The following is a 26,596-nucleotide window of genomic DNA, read 5'->3' as shown; positions in this document are numbered from 1 at the left end:
AACAGAGATGAGGAGAAATTTCTTCAGCCAGAGAGTGGTGGGTCTGTGGAATTCATTGACACAGAGGGCGGTGGAGGCCGGGACGTTGAGTGTCTTTAAGACAGAAGTTGACAAATTCTTGATTTCTCGAGGAATTAAGGGCTATGGAGAGAGAGCGGGTAAATGGAGTTGAAATCAGCCATGATTGAATGGCGGAGTGGACTCGATGGGCCGAATGGCCTTACTTCCGCTCCTATGTCTTATGGTCTTATGAAGGCAGACGTAGCAATGCTTCAGGAGACACATCTAAAGATTATTGACCAGACGACATTGAGAAAGGTGTGGGTTGGTCAGGTATTTCACTCTGGGCTGGTCTCAAAGACCAGGGGGGTAGCAATATTGATCAGCAAGCAGGTGGCGTTTGAGGCTGGAATAATTGTGGCAGATAAGGCGGGTAGATATATAATGGTGAGTGGGAAGTTGGAGGATGTACGGGTGGTGCTTGTGAATGTATATGCGCTGAACTGGGACGATGTGGGATTTATGAGGTGGGTGTTAGGCAAGATCCTGGACCTGGAGTCTCACGGCCTGATCATGGGGGGGGACTTTAACACAGTCATTGATCCCAATCTGGACCGGTCAAAATCCAGGACTGGAAGGAGGCCTGCCGCGGCGAAGGAGTTGAGGGGTTTCATGGAGCAGATGGTGGGGGTAGACCCTGGAGAATCGAGCGGCCGAGGGCGAAGGAGTTTTCGTTTTTTTCTCATGTCCATAAATTTTACTCCCGCATTGATTTTTTTGTTCTGAGCAGGGCGCTAATTCCGAAGGTGGCGGAGACGGACTATTCGGCAATTGCAGTCTCTGATCATGCCCCGCATTGAGTGAATTTGAGGTTGAGTGAGGAGAGAGGGCAGCGCCCGCTGTGGATATTGGATGTGGGGTTGTTAGCAGACAAAGTGATCTGCGGGCGGGCGAATAAGTCCATCCAGAATTACCTGGATATAAATGAGACGGGTGAGGTTTGGGAGGCTCTGAAAGCAGTTATAAGAGGGGAACTAATTTTGATTCGGTCCCAGAGAGAAAAGGTGGAACGAGCAGAGAGGGCGAGATTAGTGGATGAGATACTTCGAGTGGATAGGAGATATGCGGAGGTCACGGACAGGGGCTCCTGAGGGAGCGTCGGAAACTACATGCAGAGTTTGAGTTGTTGACCACGGGGAGGGCGGTGGAGCAGTTGAGGAGGGCAAAGGCGGCAGTCTACGAATATGGGGAAAAGGCGAGCAGGATGTTGGCGCACCAGGTTAGGAAGAGAGAAGTGGCCAGGGAGATTGGGAGAATAAGGAATAGGGAGGGTAACATGGTCTTGGGCCCAGGGGGGGTGAACAACGTTTTTAAAGAATTTTATAGTAAATTATATGAGTCGGAACCCCCGGCTGGAGCAGAAGGGATGAGGCAATTCCTTGATCAGTTGAGGTTTCCGAGGGTGGAGGAGGACCTGGTGGATGGGCTGGGGGCCCTGATTGAGGCAGAGGAAATTGTTAAAGGACTGAGGGCATGCAGACGGGCAAGGCTCCGGGGCCGGACGGTTACCCGGTAGAACTTTATAAGAAGTTCTCAGAGGTGTTGTGTCCACTGCTGATGAGGACCTTTAAAGAGGCTAAAGAGAGGGGGAGGGTGATGTGTTGGGTAGGCTGGGTCGAGGTGAACTGCACTTGATGCAGTGCAGCGAGAGACAGACCTCCAACACTTGATAAAATGCAACACAATTTTATTCAACATCCAAACTATTATACATGTTCAGCTGTGGGTTGACACTATGCTGACTTCACTGGAGACCTGACACGAGCCTGACCAGACTAACCTAGCTACCACATGGTGTAGGCACTGGCTAGCTCACGAGCTCTGACTGTCTCAGAGGCTGGGTCCCGAGAGAGAGCGGGAAAACTGGTGCCCTCTGGCTTTATAGTGGTCGTGTCCTGTCTGGTGATTGGCAGCTCTGTTCTGTGTGCTTACTGGTCATCCTGTGTGTCAATCACTGCCTGTCTGCACTCCATTGTATACATAGATGTATATTATGACAGAGGGGATGGGGAGGTTATGCAGTTCTTGGGAGAATTTGGCAGGTTTTCATGGGAAAAAGTGAATTGTTTATGATCCAGGCAAGGGGGCAGGAGAGGAGACTGAAGGAGCTGCCGCTCAAGGTGGCAGAGAGGAACTTTCGTTACCTGGGAATACAGGTGGCTCGGAAATGAGAGACATTACACAGACTCAACCTAACCCGGCTAGTGGAGCAAATGGAGGGGGACTTTAAAAGATGGGATTTGCTCCCACTATCGCTGGCAGGGAGGGTACAGACCGTGAAAATGACGGTCCTCTCCATTTTTTGTTTGTCTTCCAGTGCCTCCCCATCTTCATCCCTAAGGCCTTTTTCAAGCGGATAAACAAGATTATTTTGTGCTTTGTATGGGCGAATAAAACGGCGCATGTGAAGAAAATGTTGTTGGAGCGCAGTCGGGGGGAGGGTGGGTTAGCGCTCCCGAACTTTTGCAACTACTACTGGGTGGCGAATATAGCGATGATTAGGAAGTGGGGGGGGGTGTCATCATGGGAACGGATGGAGGCGGCGTCATGCAAAGGTACTAGTTGGGAGCACTGGTAATGGCACCTCTGCCGTTCTCGCAGCCCGTTACTCCACTAGCCCAGTGGTGGTGGCGGCATTGAGAATCTGGGGGCAATGGAGGAGGTATAAGAGGTTGGAGGGTGCGTCGGTCTGGACCCCGATTTGCAATAATGACAGGTTCGCACCGGGCAGGATAGATGGAGGGTTCCGGAGCTGGCAGAGAGCAGGAATTAGATGGATGGGAGATCTATTCATAGACGGGAGTTTTCCCAGTCTGAAGGCGCTGGAGGACAGGTTCAAGTTGCCGCCGGGGAATGGGTTCAGATACCTGCAAGTGCGGGACTTTCTGAGGAAACAGGTGTTGGCTTTCCCGCTGATGCCACCACGGGGGATACAGGACAGAGTAGTGTCCGGTACCTGGGTAGGGGAGGGGAAAGTGTCGGATATCTATCAGGAGTTGTTGGAGGCGGAGGAGGAACTGAAGGGCAAGTGGGAGGAGGAGCTAGGTGGGGAGTTAGAGGCGGGTCTGTGGGCGGACGCCCTAAGCAGGGTTAATTCCTCCTCATCATGTGCCAGGCTCAGTCTAATACAGTTTAAAGTGGTACACCGGGCACACATGACGGCGGCGAGGATGAGCAAGTTTTTCAGGGTAGAAGACAGATGTGGGAGCTATGCGGGAAGCCCAGCAAACCATGTCCACATGTTTTGGGCATGCCCGAAACGTGGAGGATTCTGGCAGGGGTTTGCTAAGCCAATGTCCGAGGTGCTAGGTACGACTCCAGAGATGGCGATCTCTGGAGTGTCAGAAGACCCGGGAGTTCAGGGAGTGAAAGAGGCCGATGTTTTGGTCATTGCCTCCCTGGTAGCCCGGAGACGGATCCTTATAACGAAGCCCCCCCCCCCGAGTGTGGAGACTTGGGTCATGGACATGGCTGGGTTTCTCAAGCTGGCGAAAATAAAGTTTGCTTTGAGGGGGTAAATGCTGGGGTTCTCTCGGAGGTGGCAGCCGTTCGTCGACTTTCTCGGGGAAAATTTAAATGTCAGCAGAAGCAGCATTCCGAAGGGGGGGGGGGGGGGGCGGGTAGGTGCAAAATGATTAAGGGATGTACAGAAGGGGTGGGTGGGAAATGTCTAGTTTACCATGTTGATGTTTATGTTATTATTATTTTGTTTGTTATTGTTATAAAAATTTTGCAAATACTTCAATAAAAATATCTTTTAAAAAAAAAAAAGTTTGAAGGCGGAAGTGGTATTTTGTTAGCTGGGCGGGTACAGGCAGTCAAGATGAACGTCCTGCCAAGATTTATTTTTATTTGTCAGTCCCTCCCGATATTAGGCGTATTTTGGTAGGGTGGACAGGTTAATCCAGCTTTCGTCTGGGCTGGCAAGACGCCACGGATTTGATGGGTGTTTCTACAAAGGTGGGGGGGGGGCTTGCGCTCCCTAACTAGCTGTATTATTACTGGGCGGTGAACGTGGAGAAGGTCCAGCAGTGGTGGGCGGAGGAAGGGGTGGGGAAGGTGGAGGAGGCATTGTGTGCGGGGGGGGGACGTCTGAGGGCTCTGGTTGCGGCCCATCGTCCCTTTGCTCTGGGGAGATGTTCGGAGAGTCCGGTGGTGGCTTCGTCCTTAAAGGTTTGGAACCAGCTAAGGTGGCATTTTGGAGTGTGGGGTATGTCGGTGCTGGCCCCTATTTGTGGGAATCACTGGTTCGCCCCAGCAGAGTTGAATGTGACATGGACGGTGGCACAGGGTAGGGGTGGAACGGGTGAAGGATTGTTCGTGGAAAGAAGGTTTGCAAGATTGGGGGAATTGCAGGAGAAATATCAGTTGCAAGGGGGTTCGGGGCGCTCAAATATATTCAGAGATGTGGAAGGAGGTGCCCTCGTTCCCTCGGTTGCCGGAGCACAATCTGTTGGACAGGTTGTTATCGGCAGATGAGTTGGGCGACCGGCTGATCACAGACATCTCTGGGTGGCTGGTGGGCACAGGGAATGTGCCAATTGAGGAGGTAAAGCAGAAGTGGGACGAGGAGCTGGGCATGGAGTTGGGGTGTGGAGTGAGATTATGCACCGGGTCACTGCTATGTCATCCTGTGTCATAATGAGCTTGGTTCAAGGTGGCGCATAAGGCTCACATGATGCGGGTGCAGATGAGTGGGTTCTTTGCAGAGAGGTACAGGATGAGTGCGTGAGATGTGGAGGGGGGCCAGCAAATCATGTCCGCAAGTTTTGGTCATGTCAGCGATGGGTGGCGTTCCGGGACCCGATATTTGAAAATCTATCAAAAGTTGTGGGGGTGGAGATCTAGTGGCGATCTTTGGGGTGTCAGAATTGCCAGTCCTATTGGAGGGGAAGGGGGTTGACGCAGTGGCCTTTGCCACACTGATCGCCCGGTGGCGAATTCTGCTGGAGTGGAGGTCGATGGAGCCACCGAGACTATCGGCGTGCGTGGGGGATGTTGCAGGATCGTTAAACTGGAGAAGATTAAATTTGCCTTTCGGGACTTTGAGGGAGGGTTCTGGGCAAGGGGGAGGCTGTTCGTGTCCCTGTTTGAGGACCTGTTCATTGCCTAGCAGGTAGGAGGGAAAGGAGGAGTGGTTAATGGGAGAAAAAGAGGAGAAAATGTCCAATTATGGGGTTTGTTATGTTTTATGATTGACTGTGTTTATGTATGCCCTAGTTTGAATAAAAATATATCCACAGCCAGATTTTCCCAACACAGGCTAAGTAAAGGGGTTGCATCATCTGTACTGTCCATCAAACACTCTGAGAGCAGAAACAGATTAGATATGGAGCAAAGTTCCACTACTCCGTCTTGATGACTTTTTGGCCCAGCAGGTCCTCTATTCTTTTTACTCCTACATCTGATGTGAGCATTTTACTGGCAAGGCTAGCATTTGTTGATCATTCATAATTGCCCTTGAGAGGTGGTGGTGAGCTTCCCTCCAGAACTGCTGCAATCCTGTGTGTAGGTACACCTACAGTGCTGTTAGAAAGGGAGTTCCAGGAGTTTGACCTGGTGAAAATAAGAACGGATTGTGTATAATTGAAAGGAAACGTTGGTATTGTGGTGTTCCCATACATTTGTTGCTTGTGTTCCACTAAGTGTTTGAGATTGCTCGTTTGGAAAATGCTGTCGAAAGAACCTTGGCGAGCTGCTGTAATGCACTTTGTAGATAATACACTGTTGCCACTGTTCACTGATTGTTGAGTGAGTGACTATTTAAGATGATGGATAGGGTGCCAATCAAGCAGGCTGATTTGTTCTGCATAGTGTCGAGCTTCTTGAGTGTTGTGCTCCAGTTCCCTTCCACAGTCCAAAGATGTGCAGGTTAGGTGAATTGACCTTGCTAAATTGCCCCTCCATGTCCAAAAGTTAGGTTAGGTGGGGCTACGGGGATTGGGTGGGGATTTGGAATGTTGGGGGTACTCTGATCTCTGCGACCCAAGAGTCTTGGTCCTTTCCTGTTTATTATGGGCTATCTTCTCCTGTGAGGACAAAGAGAGGGCATTGTGAACTACACGCTTGATGGGTTAGGAGGATCTGTAGCACCTGGATATGAAGGGGTTATGCTGGAAGGTGCCAGGAGTTCTGAGGAACAAGTTTGAAGGTCAGATGTGGGGAGCGTGCGAGGTGTCAACTAGTAATCTGGGGGGAGGGGGGAATCTATCAGTGATAGAGAGGTGGGTTGCTGCCAAGAAAGAGATGGTAACTTACCTTGCAACTCAGAGGAGATTGTTGGTCTTCTTCCAACATTGGACGACAGTCCTCCTGGTCATGCCACCCCAAACAGTCTACTTTAATTCAAACAGAAGAATTCAAAGAGCCATGCTGGTTTAAACCAGAGATTGTAGACTGTCCAGCATCAGTGATAGAGAGGTGGGTTGATTCTCGGTTTCATTGATTGGCTGGTGGCCAATGGATTGGCCCAAAAGGCTGTGCTCTGCCTGGTAACAGGTGGTGATTGGATCCTATTCTCCTGGGATGTTTTCAGAGTCCCGAGGTTTCATTTTGCTTTCAGTTTGACTCCGACAGCCCAGAGGAAGGTCTGCTATCCTCTCCTCTCCGTTTTTCTCCAGAAAGACTGTGCTACTTAACTGTCAGAGAGCGTCTATTTACAAGAGAGCCATTACAGACTGGGCAAGCAGAGTCCAGAACTGACCAAGTCTATCTCTCTCCAGAAAGATAGAGACCTGAGTGAGAACCTCAAACTGAAAGCAAAGTTTGAACAGCAATCAGGTGTCCTTCCAGAAATCCAGAGTACTGCATTTTCTACAGAGAACCTGAATGAATGCATCTATAAAGAAGACCATTACAGGCTTCAAACAAAGGGATCTAATCTGCAACTTTACTGTGAAGGAAAGTGTGCTAAAACACCATCTGCAGCAAAGACTCTTTTGACTTTCATCCTTATTATTTTTCACCCCTTTCCACACCTCCATGTTCTTCTGTCTTGTGTGTGTGGATAGAGGGGGGAAGGCATTTAAAGTGGGTAGTAGGTATAAGCTTGTAGTTAACCAGTTCGATTTACTGGATATTTCATGATTGTTCTTGTTATAAATGAGAAATAATTGTGTTTACATTTACAAACTTGGTGACTGTAATTATTGGTCAGCTAAGGGCCAAAGACTTTGGGTATTTTTAGAAGAATTATTGGTTAATTCGCTTGTTGTGACTCTGGGGCACATGGGGCTGGAATTGACCGCGCACTAGCCCAGGATGTCGTAACACTCATGGGGGCCCATTTTAAAAGGTTACCCCAATCTCTAAGTGAGCTTGAGGATCGCCCACACCCCCTACCTATGGGAAATGTCCCATACTCCACACCCCCTCCCCCAAGTTAGGACACCCTACAATAGGGTTGCTGAGGCCCCCCTTTTCAGGCCTTGCCATGTCTCCTTTCGGGACCCCCGCACTTCACCGCCCTCCCCAACCTCTCAACTTTCCAGAAGCCCCTTCATACCCGTCCTTCACCCCCCCCCACCCTTCATACCCCCCTCATCTCTCCTTTCATGGGCATGGCCCCCCTCAGGCCCTGACCCTTGGCTGTTCCACCCTGGCACTGCCCCTGCCAGCATGGCAGTGCCACCTGGGCACCTTGACAGTGCCAGGGTAACGGTGCCAGGCTGCCAGTGCCAATGTGCCCAGGTGCCAAGGGGAGAGCCAGAGTGCCACCCTGCCCTGTCCCTGACCACCCAGGGGCTTCTAATGGCCTGGGTGACCCCCCCCAGATGCCGTTCCACCTGGTCCGCTTGGCTGGGCTCTCCTTGGGGAGGCCGATACATCTGGCAGCCAGTTAGATCCAGTGTCAGCATAGTTAAGTGGGTTCAGATCGCGCGAGGCGTTATGGCCGTCGGGATCTGGGAAAGGCCTCTCCCAGCATTTACTGGCCGCATCCCATTCCGATTCTGGTGGGACGTGTAGGTAGAATGCGCCCTAAATGTGGGTGAATACCAGTGTGGATCTCACCCAAAAAGGTGGGAAACACCCTACTAAACCCGCCCAAAATAACACTTAGAAATGTTTTTGGTTGAATTCTGTACTTTCTATTAAGTCTACAAAATATTCAATCATGTTGGTCAAGCAAGATTTTCCTTTTTGAAATCTATCATTCATTATAATACTTTTCTTTTTTAGATGTTCTTCAGATGTTCTCTTTTAGAAGAGATTCCATTATTTTTCCTCCCACCAAAATTAATCATGGCTTTTATTTCCCCCAGATATTGTAACATGCCTTGCACTGGACCATTGTGGTATCTATCTTATTTCCGGGTCAAGGGACACTACCTGCATAGTGTGGCAGGTCACCCAGCAGGTAAAATGCCCCTTGGGGATTTTTATTTATTATTTTATGGGATGTGGATGTTGTTGGCAATACCAGCATTTGTTGCCCATCTCTAGTTGTCCTGGAACTGAGTAGCCTACTAGGCCATTTCAAGGGGCAGTTAAGAGTCAACCAAATTGATGTGGATCTGGAGTGACGGGAGGTCAGACCAGGCAAAGATGGCCGATTTCCTTCCCTGAAGGGCATTAGTGACCAAGAGTCACCAAGACTAGCTTTCAATTCCAGATTTAATATTTGAATTTAAATTCCATCAGCTGCCTTGGGATTTGATCCCCCCCCCCCCAATCCCCCAATGTTCGATGGCATCCAATTCTTGAAAGTGCAAGATAAACACCGCCCATGAATTGTACAACCCTTCCATCCTCCCCCTCAACTCAAACTTCACCTTCTCGAGCATCAAAGATTCCAGCAGGTTCCCACAGCCAAGCCGAGGTACAGGGCGGAGAAGCTGACCTCCACCCCAGCAGAACCCGCCTTCGGGAAATCAGCGAGGCGAAGGCTGAGACAGCTGCCCCTGAACCCGCCTGCAGCCCGGGCTGGTCCGACAGCCCGCAAATGGCTTCTAGAGGCCCTGATTCAAACCTCACATGCACCACCCTTGAGATAACCTTAAAAACCTCCCTCCAGTTACAGGTAGGACCAAAACATGAGAACATAGTTTGCGGGGCTCCTCCCACAGCGCTCACACACATCCTCCACCCCCTCAAAGAGTCAGCTCATCCTCGTGAGGTGTGCCCTACATACCACCTTCAACTGTATCAGCCCCAATCTCGCGCACAAATTGAGGCATTTACCCTCCGGAGCACCTCACACCACAGACCATCCTCCATAACCTCCCCCAACTCTTCTTCCCACTTGGCTTTAATCCGCTCCAAGGATACCTTGTCCTCCCCAGAATCTTCCCATAAATCACCGACACCACCCTCTACTCCATTCCCTCTCTCATCAATACCTCTTCCAACAATGTGGAGGCTGCGCTATCAGGTAGCTCTAAATCTCCTTCCAAGCAAAATCCCGGATCTGCAGATATCCAAATACTTCCCCCTGCCCCAGTCCATATTTCTCCCCCAACTCCTCCAGCCTCACAAAATGACCTCCCAGAAAAAAGTCCCTTTAAACCCTAACTCCCCCCCCCCACCCCCCCACACCCCCTCCCCCCGCCCCCCTTGGAATACTGCATCTGCTGACATTTTAATTTTTCCCGGGAAAGTTGACGAACGGCTGCCATTGAACCCGACCATTGACCCTCTTAAGGCGAACTTTATTTTCTTGAGACTGAGAAACCGGGCCATGTCACTAACCCAGGTCTCTACACTCGGGGGCTTCGAGTCCCTCCACATTAACAAGATCCGTCTCCGGGCTACCAGGGAGGCAAAGGCCAAGACTTCAGCCTCTTTCGCCCCCTGAACTCCCGGCTCTTCCGACACGCCAAAGATCGACACCTCTGGACTCGGCACCACCCGTGTTTTTAGCACCGTGGACATTGCCTTAACAAAACCCTGCCAAAACCCTCTAAGCTTTGGGCATGCCCAAAACATGTGGGCATAATTTGCTGGGCTTCCCGCGCACCTCGTACACCTGTCCTCTATCCCAAAAAACTTACTCATCCAAGCCAGTGTCATGTGTGTCCGGTGGACTACCTTAAATTGTATCAGGCTAAGCCTGACACATGATGAGGAGGTATTAACCCTGCTTAGGGCATCCGCCCATAGACCTGCATCTATCTCTCCTCCTAGCTCGACCACTTGCCCTTAAGCTCCTCCACCGGAGTTTCCTCCGCCTCTGAAAGCTCCTGGTAAATATCCGATACCTTGCCCTCCCCCACCCAGGTACTGGAGACTACTCCATCCTGTATCCCCCGTGGCGGCAGCAGCGGAAAGACCGGAACCTGTTTTCTCAGGAAGTCTCGCACCTGCAAATACCTAAACCCATTCCCTGCTGGCAATTCAAATTTATCCTCCAAGGCTTTCAAGCTGGGAAAGCCCCCATCTATAAATAGATCCCCCATCCTTCTAATTCCTGCCCTTTGCCACCTGCGGAACCCGCCATCTAACCTACCCGGTACAAACCGATGATTGTTATAAATCGGGTGTTACAGAGAAACATGGCAGACAATTTGCCTACAATAAGGTCTGAAAAACCGATATTCCTAGATGATATGTTTTGTTGAAGTTTGTTGAGGGATGTTGGCCAAAGCACAGAGAGATCGCTCCAGCCCTTCCTCGAATCGTGCCATGGGATCTTTTAAATGCGCACTTAATGTCTCATCTGAAAGACAGTAGCATGAATGATGGTTCAACACGTAATCATACTGCACTGAAGTGTCAGTTTGGATTTTGTCCTCAAAAGAAGTGTGACTTGACCACATAAACCTCTGAATTGAGGTGAGACTATTACTGTTGAACCATGGCTAACATACAGAATCCATTGTTTGAAATAGTTTAAGAAAGGAGCAGTTGTTTTCTCCAGTTTATTAATCTTTCTGACTATGTTTTCAGGGTGGTTTTTCTTGTGGTTTGGCTCAGAAGCCAGTGCAGGTCCTCTATGGGCATGACAACGCAGTCACTTGTGTGGCCATCAGCACTGAGCTTGACATGGCTGTATCAGGTTCAAAGGTAAGTCTTATGCAATGTGGCTGATTGGGAGAACGAGGGGATAGTTAGTTGGGTTACTGCCATTCAGTCATTTGGATGTTAAAGCTGACTAGGATCAGTCTGCTGCCAACTCTGTACAGCTAACTTCCTTTAGCCCTACAACCCTCAGAGAACTCTTCATTCCTCCAAATCTTGCCACATCCCACTTTCTTCATCCTATCATTGGCAGCAGTGCTTTCAGCCATCTGGATCCTAAGATCAGAAATTTCTTCTCCTCCTTGAAGCCTAATTCTTTGACCAAACTTTTTGATATCGCCCTCTTGGCTCAGTGTAAATTCTGACTGATTCCACTCCTGTGATGTGCCATGGGATTTTTTTGTACAATAAAATTACTGTGTAAATGTGAGGTCTGGGCTGGAGCAGCAATTGCGGTCCTGCAGATGATCTCGGAACTGTGGGCCGGAATTCTCCAGTTGTCGGGATTCACTTTTCCCGCTGGTAGCACACCCCTGCCAGCGGGTTTCCCGGCAGTGCGGGGGGTTTCAATGGGAAATCCCATTGACAAACAGCGGGGAGGATAGAATCTCCCCCCCAGTGAACAGTGCGTGGCCGAGAAACACGCAGCTGTGGGACCAGGGAATCCCGTCCATGGTCTATGGTAGTATTGTATAATAGATAAGCCACTAACTGCAGTACGTGACTAACTGGGAATTCAGATGTGCTAAATTGCATTTCTGATCAGTAATTAAAAAGTCCCTATTGTTAAGTTTGTGATCTTAATACTCATATTTGTACTGTATATGCATGCGGACTTTAACCTTTTTGTGCATCTGCTGGTAAAATAGTAAAACAGTAAATGTGTGTGCGTGTTTTTCAATCATTGTGGGTATTTTACCTCCTTGACAACTGAATGGTGCCAGATGTTTATTGAGCAAATATACACACAATGTTAATACATAGCTATTGTGTGTGTGTTTAAGAGGCTTTTTATTAAAAATAGTGCATATGGCTAAGACAGTGTTGCCATAGTCACACCTGTGGCTAATTGCTGATTATTTCTGAAATAAGAACAGAAAATGCTGGATAAGCTCAGTGGGTCTGGCAGCCTCTGTGGAGAGAGAAACACAGTTAACCTTTTGAGTCCATATGACCCTTCGACAGAAGTCTTTTGGACAACACCAGTCTAGGGTGGGAAGAGGTATAAGCTGAGATTCATGCTCCTCAAAAGCTTTTGAGTGGCCTTTGCTGATGCACATGCATATGAATGTTTGCTGTATGTGACATGTGCCTGTATGTACATCAAGCTTCGGGTGTGGACAGAATACAGAATCAGTCTCTCCCAATGGTCAAATTACCTGATAACAGTCACTGTCTTAAATGTTAGTCTCATTCAGACCTGAGTAGACTGAAGGACCTGAGAGATCAAACTCAAATTTTCAAAGACTCTAACCATGAATAGCTAGTTTCAAGCTGTACCTTTGCTGTCAAATTGCTAATCAATTGGTACTAATTTTGTGGAGAAGGGGGAGAAAGAAATAGCTTCATTCTAAAGTATTCCCCATCCCTCAGATATTTTAACATGCATCAGAAACAGCATATTCAAGGAATTCAAATACACTGATCACTGTAATACTAATCCTCAGAGGAAGAAAGAAAAACATCCATTTATATAGCATCTTTCATGGCTTCAGGACACCCCCAAGCACTTTACCACCAAGGGGGACTTTTTGAAATGTGACCACCGTCAGATTAATAGCACTGGTTATAATCACTGGTTGTTGTTAGTATTGGTTATCATTACAAAATGATGCCCTGGTAGTGGGACCATGGGGCCAATACATCAAGTTTTAAATACTCTTGCAGCAGTTGAAGGCTGAGACCTTGAAGGTTGCGGTGTAAGTTATAAGCAGTAACATTGAAGTCTGTGATGCTTTAATTGCACACAAACAGACACATGTACATAAGCACACGTAGTATGCAGCAAACATTCATGTGCTTTTGCACCAGCAAACGCCACTAGAAAGGAGATGTAGCAGCCTTAAAATATAGGGGAATGTAAAACAATGGTGAGTGCCGGAAAATATTACATCAGGCTAGTGTGTCCACATGAATTATATCTTGTTGGTTAAGAAAAGTATCCTCGGGGTATGAAAACCATGGGGATATATAATTGGGCTTAAGAGGCGGGATAAGAACCAGGATAAATGTAACCTGACCGACCAAAGCCTTATGGCGGAGAAAAAATAAAGCCTAATGCACAAGGGGAGAGAGAAAAAAAGAGAGAAGCTGAAGACCCAAAGCTGCAAGATATGTTGCGTGCTCTTTCTTCCAGAACAAATAGATGCACACAGCCTGTTTTAGTCTGTAAATCACTGCCTGCGTTTATTGCTCTAGTTTACATGTAATTTAATAAACTTGTTTTGACGTTATCTCATTAAAGTAGCTTCAACTGTGTTGCCAGTCCATTCTCGCAACTGTTAGAGGCTCATGGCCTCTCAAGATTATGCTGTTGTTGTAATGTAGGCAGCCAGCTTTCACAGGTCCCACATATATCAATGTAATAATGACCAGATCATCTGTTTTTATTGTTGATTTGAGAGATGAATATTGGCAGGATACTGGGGGAAACCTATCTCTCCTTTAAAATAGTCCCATGCAGATTTTTACACCCACCTGAGGTGGCAGATTGGTTTAATGTCTCAACCGAAAGATGGTGCCTCCAGTAATGCAGCACTCCCTCAGCACTGCACTGGAGTGTCAGCCTAGATTTTTGTACACTAGCCCTGGAGTGGAATTTGAATCAGAAACTTCTGACTTGAGAAGTAAGAGTACTACCAACTAAATCACAGCTAACACATGAGATTGTCACTAGAGAATAGAAGGTTCTAGGTCCATCCCATTTTGGGCTGCATAAGCTGATCGTAGCTGTGGCAGAAATTGTGGTATTTGAACTTGCCTTTCCTATTTGTCCATTCTCAGGTATAAGTGCTGGTGTTGTTGGCAAGGCCAACCTTTATTGTCCATCCCCAGTTACCTTGGGTTGGTGGTGAGCTGGCCTTCTTAAAGTAGCTTGATATAATTGAGTGACTTGTTAAGGCACTTTAGTGGGCAGTTAAGATTCTACCATTTGTAATGGGTCTACAGTCACTCACAGGCTAGAATGTGTAAGCATGACAGGATTTTTTCCCCCCATAGGATTTTAATTTCTGTATTTTTTAAAAACTGAATTCAAATTCTCAAACTTTTTCTTCTCTTACAGGATGGCACAGTCATTGTGCACACAGTTCGGCGAGGTCAGTTCATGCGGACCCTAAAACTCCCCTGTGAAAGCACGCTGCCCGTGACCATTGATGACCTTATTGTTGGACGTGAGGGCCAGATCGTTGTTCACAGCAGTATAGAAAGTGGGGCACCACCAAAGGTAGATGGGAGAAGGATTGGAGGGGAGTTGAGGAGACATCTTTTCTCCCAGAGAACATCCAAAACACGCTGCCTAAAAGCGAGGCAGAACCAGAAATTCTCATCATATCTAAAAAGTACTTGGACATACACTTGAAGTGCTGTTCCCCACAAGGCTGCAGACCGATTTGGAAAGAAGGATTTAGACTGGATGGATCATTTTTGACTGTCACAGACACAATGGGCCAGAAAGCCTCCCATAAAGTTTTTGATGAATCTTTTCTTATTTATTGAGGAAAATAACAAGAATATCATAAGAATCACAATGACATTTGACATTTTAAAAAATTATTTCTTGGGATGTGGGTATCGCTGGGTGGACCAGCATTTGTTGTCCATCCCTAATTGTCCTTGAAATGCGTGGCTTACTAGGCCATTTCAAGAAGGGGCAGTTAAGAGCCAAACACATCTCTGTGTATGTTTGGAGTCACATGTAGGCCAGTACGGGTAAGGAGAGCAGATTTCCTTCCCTGAAGGACATTAGTGAACCAGATGGATTAGTGCTTGTGTTAACAGTCAGGGCATAATATTAGTTTGGGCTACAAAATCCAAGTAATAGTTGGGTTGGGTGAATGAAACTAGCAGCTTAACAAGATACCAGAAAATGTTTATCATCTGATGGCCAGTCAATCCTCATTTTAACTTCCAACGCCCCACTGCATCATGGTTTTCTCAGCTTTAGTTTATTCATCATAATATGGGAACAACGTCTTTCACTCTTTTCAATTTGGCGCATTGCATTGCAACAAGGGAATATAAATGAGGCTGGAGCCACAAAATCAAAATCACGTGGACCACCTTTCCTGTGGAGCGTATGGCTGACCATCCAAAATTCAACATCTATCCCAGTGTTTCTAATTACCCAAATACGCTATCCAATTTGTGCACTGAAAAATCTTACAAACAGCAATGGCCACTAAATGACTAGTTAATCTATTTTGGTGCTATTTCTGATTGAACAATAGGTAAGTTAACCAGGACACAATTTCCTTGCTGTTCGTCAAATAGTGCCATGGGATTTCATTTGAACAGACACATGGGGCTGTAGTTACTATCTCATCCAAAAGACAGCACTCCCTCAGCACTGAAGCGGCAGTACAAACCCCTGGGGGGTGCCATTCGTCACACTCTGCCAATTTGAGTGCATCCCCATTCTCCTTCCTCTCTGTCCCCTTCCTGAATAATTTCCCATCTAAGCCAATAGATTGCCTCCAATTCCATGTGCTTTCAGTTTTGGTATTAGAACCTTGTTAAATACCATTGGGAAGTGCATATGAATAACATCCAAAGATATTTCCTTATTGGACACATTTGTTACCCCCCAAGAAATTCAACTGATACGATGGATGTGACTTACTCTTTACAAATCAATGCTGGCTTTCTCTGATCAATTCACATTTGTCCTAATGCTCAGGTACTCCATCCCTATTAAGAGATTATAGTAAGCTCCCCATGAATGATGTTAAGCTAACATGCTTATCATTTATTTTTATTTTTTCTACTCTTCATTAAATAATATGAATGTATGAACATACAAATTAGGACCAGGAGTAGGCCATTCAGCCCCATGAACCTGGTTGTCATTCAATCAGATCATGACTGACCCGACTGTGGCTTCCATTCCATGCCCGGCTGGGGACTCCCTGGGGAGGCCGGTAGATGCCGGCTGCCCGATTGATCCCGGATCAGCACTCCTGAATAGGTTTTAAACCTGCTTAGGTGTGCGAGGCTTGGTCCCACCCATTGTGGGCGAGATCCTGATCGTGGTGCCTGTGCAGATCTCACGAGGCATACTGGCTGTCGGGAAGCCCACAGGAGGTCTTTCCCAGCATCTACCGGCTGCGATGCACTCCAGTATAGCGCAATGAGGCTGGCAGAATCCACCCCGTTAATGTTCCAGGTCATTAACCTTTCATCACAACTTTTTTTGTAAGTAAGCTGAAGTTATCTTTAAAAAGTCTTCTTAAGCCATTTAATATTCCCTAGCTCTTTTCTTTAGTCTAACTCAGTCCATCATGGTTTTGTTTTTATCTAGGACAAAATGTTCTTGCACCTCTATTCTGTGAATGGCAAGCACTTGGCCTCTGTGACTCTGGATGAACGTGTGTCCGCGATGTGTATCGTTGAAGAGTTTGTAGTCCTGGGCACTGAGCAGTGCTCACTCGAAATACGGGACCTTCAGAGGTAGGGTGATTCAGGCTTCTGGCTTCATTATACCTGATACAAAGGACAAGTGTACTATCACTGAACTTTGAGGGAGATTGAAAGTCTTGGACATTATCAACTCAAATTAATTTGTGTATTTTAAAAATATACATTTATTGTTATCCCATTGCTCCGTGTGTAAAGGCACTATGAGATATGGTACTGAGCCACATAGATGAATACAAGAAGGTGATTCAATATCTAGTCAATGCTAAAGCTGGGTGACGCTCAAGTTAGGCTGAGAATGCTGATGAGATGGCCATTGCTTGGCACTTGTATGGAACAAATGTTGCTTGCAACTTGTCAGCCCAAATCTGGATATTGTCATTAACTGGTGACGGACTCTTTGGCTCCACTTTTGGTGTACAAATGGTATCAGATCGATAAGTTAATCAGACAGCGACACCACCACACTGGTACTGTTCCCCTGTATCCAAAATCCGGTGAGGAAAGGTGCAATGGCTTTGGAACATCGACAATGCAGATTCACCAGAATACTGTGTGCAGTTCTGGTCGCCACATGATAGGAAGGATGTGATTGCACTAGAGCGGGTGCAGAGGCGTTTCACTAAGATGTTGCCTGGGATGGAACATTTTAGTTATGAAGAGAGGTTGGATAGGCTTGGGGTGTTTTCGCTGAAGCAGAGAAGACTGAGGGGTGACCTGATCAAGGGGTACAAGATTATGAGGGGCATGGACAGGGTGGATAGGGAACAGCTGTTCCCCTTAGTTGAAGAGTCGGTTACAAGGGACACAAGTGAGGGGAGGAAGATTCAGGGGGGACTTGAGGAAAAACACTTTTACCCAAAGGGTGGTGACGGTCTGGAGGGTGGTAGAGTTGGTTTGCCTCACATCATTTAAAAATTAGCTGGATGAGAACTTGGCACGTCATAACATTTGAGGCTATGGGACAAGTGCTGGCAAATGGGATTAGGATTGGCAGATCAGGTGCCTTTCATGCGGCGGAGCAGACTCAATGGGCCGAAGGGCCTTTTCTGCAATGTATTTGTCTGTGATTCCGTGAACATCAGGATTTAAAGGGTTACTTTATGTGGGCAAGTTGCATAAATGTAATTTATGTTCCCATGTTTAAAAGGTTGAGGGTGGTGTAATCAAGATTCAAACACAATAGAAGGTTGATGCAGAGAAACATTTTCTTCTGATGGGATGATTCAGAACTGAGGGCACAATCTTTTATGGTAATAGGTCATTTAGGAAATCAAGGGTAGAATTCTAAGGATAACAAGCGATTGATGCTCGCCATCCCAAGAGTCAGCGCCTAACGTGCTCAAACTCCCAGTGCCATTTAATGCTCACGTTGTCATTGATCGGCAGTAGCTGGGACTTTCATCTGCCCTTGGAAGAAAGTCCACCCATGAGAACTGTCAGCCAATTTGATTGGCAGACATTTCTTTAACCAGGCCTGGCAGAGTATTGCAGTGGCCAGAGGCGGTACTGCAGTGCTCTGCATGGGACTAAGTTCGGGGACCTTGGAAAAGGTAAGTCCTGGAGTCCCGGGACGAGAGGGTAGGGGACACCTGGAAGGAGGGGGGTGGAGGTCGGGAAGGGGGGCGATCATGACATCGGAGGGTAGGCTGGGGGCGGGAGTTCCAGAGTTTCAGGATCCCAGGGGGGAGGTTGCCTCAACTCTAAGAGGCCTTCAGAGTGAGGCATTCTCCCCCCCCCCCCCCTCTCTCACCCCCCACACTCCCTCCACCTGAGATAGGGAAAAGTGCAAATGTCACTTTTCTGCCCTACCAGTACCCACTCCTGCCAGCCTAAAAATTGAGGCTGGGCAGGAGAAGGTACCGAAGCGGCCATTAAGTGGCCATTTATGGGCCTTAATGGGTGAATAGGCAGGTTTGCTGCCTGAGACCCTGCCCATCCCAGTGTGATATTGTGTCTGGGTTTGGGGGGGCAGGATTCACCGGGGGGGGGGGGGGGTGTCCTGTCCATTCAATTTTATGCTCCCTACCACCTCAGAATCCATCTTGAGGGGAGTGTAAAGTTCTGCCCAATAATCATTTTTTCATACAGTGATGGAAATCTATAATTATTTCCCTCAAGAGGCTATAGATTCTAAGTCAATTAAACTTTTCAAATTGAATTTGATAGATTGTTGTTGGCTAATGGCATTATCAGGGGATATGAATGGATCAAAGTAACTGGAGTTTGGTACAGATCAGTCATGATTTTCGTGAATGAACGGCGAAAACAGACTCAAGAGGCTGAATTGTATAATCTGTTCTTAAATGCTGGCACATGTCAGAGAAACATGGTGACTTTGTTATGGTGTGTCATATTAATTCAGTTCTTTTTTTCCAGTTTGAAGAGTGCGATGCCGAAACTGGTCATGAAGGTCCCCATTCACTGTGTCTCCGTTACCAAAGATTACAGCCATATTCTAGTAGGATTAAATGATGGAAAACTGATTGTGGTGGCATCAGGAAAACCGTCTGAGGTAACACCCTAGTGAGGGACACATACGACGTTTGCTTAGTTAACCGTAATTACATAACAACTTGCAATTATACAAAATCTTTATGCAGGAAAACATCTGATGGTGCTTCGTTGAAGTGTAAAAATTAATAATGAACCAAAGAACTTACAAGAGAGTGATTAAAAGCTTGGTCAAAATGGTAGATTTTGGGGATCGTCTTCAGGGGCAGATTGAAACATCTCAAATTGAATCAATCTAAAATCATGAGACGAAGACACACTCCAGAGACTTCACATAATCTAGACTAACTCGCAGGTGCAGTACTGAGGGAGTGCTGCAGTGTCATTCCATCAGTTGAGATATTTGTAAGTTGTAGAAATTTGGAAGAGCATCAGTTATTCCAAACAATGATTATTCAGCCACCTACACTACCAAACCAGACTAAGGGGATATTTACCTCATTTTCTGTCCATGGTACCTTTCTGTGCACAAATTGGCCATTGTGTTAGGCTACAGAAAAATAATGACTACACTTTAAAAAGCAATGCATTGAGAAATACTTCCAGATGTCCCATGGACATGAAAGGCCCTATGTAAATGCAACTCTTTCATGTGTTGGGCAGTTACAAGAGACTGGACAGACTATTTAGTTAAAATGATATTCAATTACTTCTTCAGAACCTAGGTTTAAATGCAACTGAGACTGATGGAATCATAGAGCCACAGAATAATACAGCACAGAATGCTGCCGGTCTCACTATCCCTACTTTCCCCATATCCCTGCAATTTTTTTCTCCTTCAAATATGTATCTGACTGTGGCTCCTTCCATTTTACACTCCAGCCCTGCCTCTAAAAGTAGTATACCTGCAGGTGCTGCTCTCCCGATAAGGCTGTCAATGCTGGGTGGATTGAAATTTTCTGAACTTGGATCAATAGATTTTTTTTTTTGGTTCGGTAATCAAATCACAGGATATGGAGTAAAATCAGATAAATAGATTTGAGGCGCAGATTAGCCTTGATTATGGCTAATTAAAATGTGAAAAGATGTCCAGAGTCACGCATTAAGAATGGTCATGTGGACAAGATGCTGGAGGGTTGCTATGTCCACAGACCCACAGCTAAACAGTAGCCAAAACCTACAGGAGAGAAAGGGAGGTGGAGAGTTAGTGGCAGCACATCTTATTTTAATCCCTGTACTTGTTTCAGATGCGGTCAAGCCAATTCGCTAGGCGGCTGTGGAGTTCCACCAGGCGTATTTCCCAAGTGTCATCTGGAGAAACTGAGTACAACAAGACTGACACGAGCACAAAGTAGAACTCTCCTATGGCAGGCCATATTCCACCAAGTATCCACCTGCTGTTGCAATCTTCAAACAAAACTTTTCTATTTATTTAAAAACTTTTTAAAAACATGCAAACTCCGCTAAGCTGGCAGGCTGGAGAAGCAGAAGGCTTCTTCGTCCACATGTGATGAGCTGCATTCACCAACCAAAGCGCCTGTTCAGATCCAAAGGACTTAAAACATTGAATGTTTACAACAAATGTGGAAAAAGGATCCAATGCCTTAATATTGCAAGGACTTTTGAAATATTTTTTATAGACAATTGTTGATCTTTGACAACAATTTTCTCTCTGCACAGTGCAAACTTCTTGTTACATGTAGAATGACGTGGTTATTATGAGGGCTTGAAGATGTTAATAATTGGGTTTTGGAGGGGGGCTTTTTTGTGGAGCAGGACATATTTTTTACAAATGCTCTGACTCTTCATCTTTTCTATTTTTTTTGTTACGGTTACAGATTGGGACATTATAGACACAACAAGATACACTGGTCAATATTAAAATGCTTTTACAGGATTGTTGTTATCCACTAACATTTGATATATAAGTTGCCCGCTGTAATAGATGATGCATAAAACTGCCATAGTAACAACTGGTTTAGAAGTCATCTAGTAACACTTGTTTATGTCATCCATTTCCCTATTTTAGATCTCCCACTTTTGCCGATTTAGTCACAGAGCCATTTGGGGTGCGGAAGGGGAACAATCGGCTTATCGAGTCTGTCGGCAATCCAGTCAATCCCATTCACCGCTCCATCTCTGTAGCCCTTCAAGTTTATTTCCTTCAAGACCTTTCACCTTTCTTTTGAAATCATAGATCATCTCTGCTTCCAGCACCCTCATGGACAGCAAGTTCCAGATCATTACATTCGCTGCATAAAATAGTTCTTCCTCCCATTTCCCCCTACATCTCTCATCCAAAACCTTAAATGGGGTGTCCCCAGTCCTGGTACCATCAGCTAATGGGAACAGTTTTTCCTTGTCTACCTTATCCAAACTTGTCATAAACTTGTACACCTCTATCAAATCTCCCCTGAATCTCCTTTGCTGCAAGGAGAATGACTCCAACCTAATTTTGTAGCTAAAATCCCTTGTAGCTAAAATCCCTTGTTGCTAAAATTTGCTGTATTGGTTGGTGCTGAGTAGACTGCAACTGTTAGATCAAAGGTTCTGAAACCAGGAAGCCATTCAAGGTCACCTCTCCAATTTATACAATCAAGCATAGGATTGAAAGCTTTTGCTGCAAAGGGAGCTAGTTCAATGATAACGCTGTTTTTGCCAACTTGCCGTTTTAGTAAATATAAGACCTGTGCTTCCTGTTCAGACTCCTAGGGAGCGCATGACAGGAAATTGTGAGCTATGATTTTCATTAGTGCATTTTGAGATTGCTTTCTGTGTACCCATGATCTACCATTGTGTACCATTCACGTCTGAAGGAGTAGAATTATCTCCATTATCCTCTGTCAGTTCATTTTTCATAAACCCCAATATCCAGTAACAATGCCCAATGGGCAAGATACTCGAGGGTTGCTATGTGCATTGACCCACAGCTCAACAATAGCTAGCACATTCAGGAGGGAAAGGTGATGGAGAGTTGGTCATAGCGCAACTTATTTCAATCCGTGCACCAGTTTCAGATGTGGTCAGGCAAATTTGCTAGGCGGCTGTGGAGTTCCACCAGACGCTTTAACCAAGTATCATCCAGAGAAACTGAGTACAACAAGACCGACACAAGCACAAAGTAAAACTTGCCCATGACAGGCCACATTCCACCAAGAATCCACCTGCTGTTACAATCTTCTGAGACAACTTTTTTATTTATTTAAAAACTTGAAAAGCAAAAAGTTTGTGAAGCTGGGTCAAATTACTGCAGCAATGCCTTCCCTAATCTTGTCATCAGGGAAGCTATTTTGCTCCAGCTGGTCTCCAATTTCTTTCTGTTGTAACTTTTCTATATCATTCCCGATTTTAATGATGACAGTTCCTTTGCTTAAGTCTTTCTAAGCTGTAAATGCACATTTTTCTCTCTTCTTGACACAAGATACTGACTCCTACTTTTAACCCTATTTACTTAACTCAGAGACTACTTGAGGTCCTGACTTACCATTCTTCCTGCGGTCTACATACTTTTGAAACAAAGCTTGAAATCACCCAATAACTTTTTTAATTTACTTGTATTCCCTTCCAATCTTCTCAATATTACAAGTATCCTGCATTACAAACTTTAGATGTTCATTTTCACTTTTCAATATTAAAGAATTAAGTTGGCTCTTTGAACCCAATAGTGAACCTGAAAATTTGCATACAGCCACCTGACTGGTTTCAGAATCCAGATTTAATGTTTTTGGGGGCTGATCAAGTTTCCCAAGATGAAATATGATTAGGTCGGGCATCTGTAAATGGGGTGTAATATTTTGTCTTAGACTTCTTGGGCAGTAGGGAAGAGGAGTGGGGGTGTCAGACAGGTTTCCCTCTCTTGACCTCTGTCGAGTCACTTGAGGGTGAGGTAGCCTCAATCTTATCAGGTCAAATAATGTCCTGACACTGGGTTCAGATGTAATAATTGGGTATTTTGGTGAAATTACAGTCACAAATCCCTGCAATGAAACGAAACCTTCAGGAAAGAAATTAAAAGACAAAAGAAGATCAAAGAATGATTAATAACCACTTTATTTGGTTATGTGATATTTTAATATATTCTATATTAATTTGGTTTTAAACTTGGGATACTGAAATAGAAGTGGAGAAAGTGTTCCTCAGTCGTCAATCTGGACAAGGTCATCTTTTCTCACAGGAATGAGCTACTGATATGGCGCATGCTCGTTCCATGACCCCACCTCCCACCCCAACCTTGACAGTCTTCCTCATGGTTCAACAAATTTTATCTGCTTAATAATGGAGTGCCCCACTGCAATTCCTGATTATTCATGTATGGCTGGGGTGAATATTCAGTTGGGGAACTCATTGTTTTTCTCATATTAGTTCACGATAAACAAAACTTCTCTTTAAAGTTTATCAAAAATGTTACGTTTGTTTTTCTGTAAAATATTTTTCACACCTTGGTGTATTTTAAAATTTAAAATAGAAACTATTTCAACTTACAAATTAGATTTCTGGAAAAATGGTTATCGATCACCACACTATTCAGTTCCAGGACTTCTTCAATAGGGCCTCCCAAACCCACAATATTCCCACATCTAGAAGGACATCCTAACTTGGACATAAATCACTGGTCTGTTCCTTCATCGTCACTGGGTCAAAATCCTGAACTTTCCTACCCAACAGCATTTTGGGTGTACTTATACCACATGGACTGCAATGGTTCACCAAGACAGCCCACCAACATCGCCCACAGCCCACTAATAGATTATTTGAAAATTGTGTGTGTATGTGACATGTGGCCTTGGCCCAGCAAAAGCAGACATGATTTGATATTGGGGATTATATGTGCATTGGACAACAAAAGATTCTCTCTGACCAATGAAAACTGAGAGGGTTCCTTCCACTGTCTGCAGTAACTCCGATTGAAATTACACCTGTGTGAACATTGATGGACATGAATTGGGCTTGTCTTCCCTGATCCTCAGATGAGCTATTGGAGGACTGCTGACACTTCAGATCAAGTAGCTGTTTCCAGGAGAAGGACCTAAGACTGTACTTGGAATAAACTATATTTGGAATCCTATTTAGATTTTTAGACCTAGAATTTCCATAGAAGTGAATTTGCCAACACCATTAGCTCCAAATCTTACACGCTTGGAATGAAGACAGCACTCATTTCAGGTGATCGCAAAGGAAAGGACCCCCATACTTTATCGGTCGTCTAAACTCTCAGTGATCAAACTCGAGCATCTGTACCAATTATATTTATCACACCCTTTGGGCCCACAGGGCAGAGGCAACAATATATTGTGACCCCAGTCTCATAAACACGTGGCAATATGAAGTTGTTATTATTCTAAACGGTGTGATATCAATAGGATACAAACAAATTTTCATAAACTTCATAAGACGCAGCCATGCAGGTGGCATTCCAACATATTTCCCAGGGACCCTTAATTTTCCTTCCCTCCAATTTGCATTACCCTAACACCTTTGCTGCCGGCACCGCCTGTTGAGTGGTTGACATACTCCGAGAGTTTCGAGGCAGCCATAACTGTCCTAGGGGACCACAAGTCCCAAGCAAAGTTAAGTTTTGAGAGGGAGCATCATAGAAAGGTTCAAGTACTGGTAGATACCCCCCTCCCCCCCACTTTGTAAAGAGGTCAAAATAATCAAAACATTGTATTAAACAATTTTTTTTTAAAATGGTAGTTTGGATTGGATCAGAGATTCTGTCAATGGTGTGAAATCCAAAGGTGACCCCCCCGGAACCACCATTCCCTGCGCATCGGTGGTCAATCCCGACCTCCTGCTTCGCAGGCCAAGAATGCAGGAATTCTCAACATTAAGCATCCTTGCTGCTACTTCTTTATGCAGAGGATCCAGCACGATTAAAATCACAGGCCCTGGCATCTCCTCAAAGCCTAACGTGTCCTTTCCTCCATGCTCCTGACAATATTTTAATGGAATTATCAAATTATACAATCCCAACAATGCAGATGGAGGCCATTTGGCCCTTCATGTCTGCACCGACCCTTCGAAAGACCACTCTATACCATGTCCAGTGAGTGTATTTTTGAGCCTACAGTCAGGAAAACAGGCTGCTGGTTGGGAGCAACTACTGGGCCCAACAATCTCAATTTGGGTGCACTTTTGGGCTCATTTACTTCTAGCCAAGGCCGTGCCTCAGTAAAAACTGAGCTAGGGAGAAGAGAACATGATTTCCCACACCTGATCATCCAGAATATGCACATATCACAGAATAACAGGATTGTTACACCACAGAAGAACACTGTCCTAAAATAAGGGAACATCAATGTCCAGCTTAGCTCGAGCAGGCTGAATACTTTTTTCTGTGTAAACCTTTAATGTGTATGTGAATTGATTTGTTTTGGCTTCTTGGAACCAAGAAAGGAAAATAACATGATTGTCAGAATAGGCAAGAAATTTGATTCAAGATTTATTGCCAGCTCTGTGATTCAAACCAAAAGGAGTGTTTCCATGTGGAGTGGTGATTTGTGTAGCAGACTTCTTTTGGTGGGGTTTTGATAATGGAGAGTGGTTGAAGCTTTCAATCTTGGTGTTCTGCACAATGGGCAGTGGTAAACATCAAGGACACAGCTGTGGGTATTCTTTCTGTCAGTAATTGGTTTGAAATGAGATAAAGTGAAAAGCCAATACAGTCACTGCTTGGATATGAAGTTTCCCTTTTTAAGAAAAGAACACCTGCCTTTATGTTTATTCCACCGCCCGATTGCAGAGTACGTTCCCATAGACATTGAGTTTTTTCATCTCAATGCATCTATGTACAGATGTATGTTGCTTTACTTTCTGTGTGTCTGTGTGTGTGTGTGTGTGTGTGCAGATTATATCAAAAAGGGAAAATATGCCTTAAATGTAAAAATCAGCGGCCTTTTATTAATCTGTGTTTGTTCTACTGCTTGTGGTGTATGTGAACTTTTGCTTTGAAACACACTGAAATGGAAAATGTTTTATATATATATAAATATATATGTATTTAAAAAATGTCATGTTTTGATTGTCTCTGTATACACTGAGTTATCTTGCTGAGTTTTTAGGTCACATGTCTTTTGACACGATTTCTACAGTTGCCAAATCTCACTTTCATTTTCTTCCCCCAAGTTTCTCAATTACTGGGTTTCTGTTCCTCTTTGATTCTCATTTATTACCAGTCTGGTTCCTTTTGTCGTAATTCCCTCTAGGCTTTTTTTTTTAAGCACGAGAAACAAAGAGTAAAACTACTACAGTTTTCTGTCAAGCATAGTATGGCCTGGGGTAGTACAGACCGCCTCCGCCATCTGCCTAAAGCACTATCCACTCAGACATACCCACTGTATTACCATGCTAGACATGTTACTGGACTTGATAATCCAGAGATCTCAGTTGCTCACAACATCAACTCAAGTTGCACTGTGGCAATTTGAGAAATTGGATTCAGTTCTTCGAAAAAACCAATCTGAGAGTAAAAGGCTGGTATTAGCTAAAGCAG

At 45.3% G+C, this 26,596-nt stretch overlaps 1 protein-coding gene across 3 annotated transcripts in view; it reads left to right on the top strand.

Moving 5' to 3' along the window:
• The window catches only part of nbeal2 (neurobeachin-like 2), a 519,702-nt gene extending 493,589 nt beyond the window's left edge, over nt 1-26,113 (top strand). For all 3 annotated transcript variants that reach the window (XM_072468153.1, XM_072468151.1, XM_072468152.1), the window contains 6 exons: nt 8,322-8,416; nt 10,945-11,061; nt 14,300-14,461; nt 16,535-16,683; nt 19,030-19,165; nt 20,352-26,113. In XM_072468153.1, the coding sequence (XP_072324254.1) occupies nt 8,322-8,416; nt 10,945-11,061; nt 14,300-14,461; nt 16,535-16,683; nt 19,030-19,165; nt 20,352-20,459 (767 nt within the window). In that variant the 3' untranslated portion in view covers nt 20,460-26,113. The remainder of the gene's footprint in view (nt 1-8,321; nt 8,417-10,944; nt 11,062-14,299; nt 14,462-16,534; nt 16,684-19,029; nt 19,166-20,351) is intronic.
• Nucleotides 26,114-26,596: the final 483 nt, after the last annotated feature.

The sequence above is a fragment of the Scyliorhinus torazame genome, chromosome 11, assembly GCF_047496885.1.
Source record: "Scyliorhinus torazame isolate Kashiwa2021f chromosome 11, sScyTor2.1, whole genome shotgun sequence".
Taxonomy (NCBI): Eukaryota; Metazoa; Chordata; class Chondrichthyes; order Carcharhiniformes; family Scyliorhinidae; genus Scyliorhinus; species Scyliorhinus torazame.
This window is presented reverse-complemented; position numbering and strand designations above follow the sequence as displayed.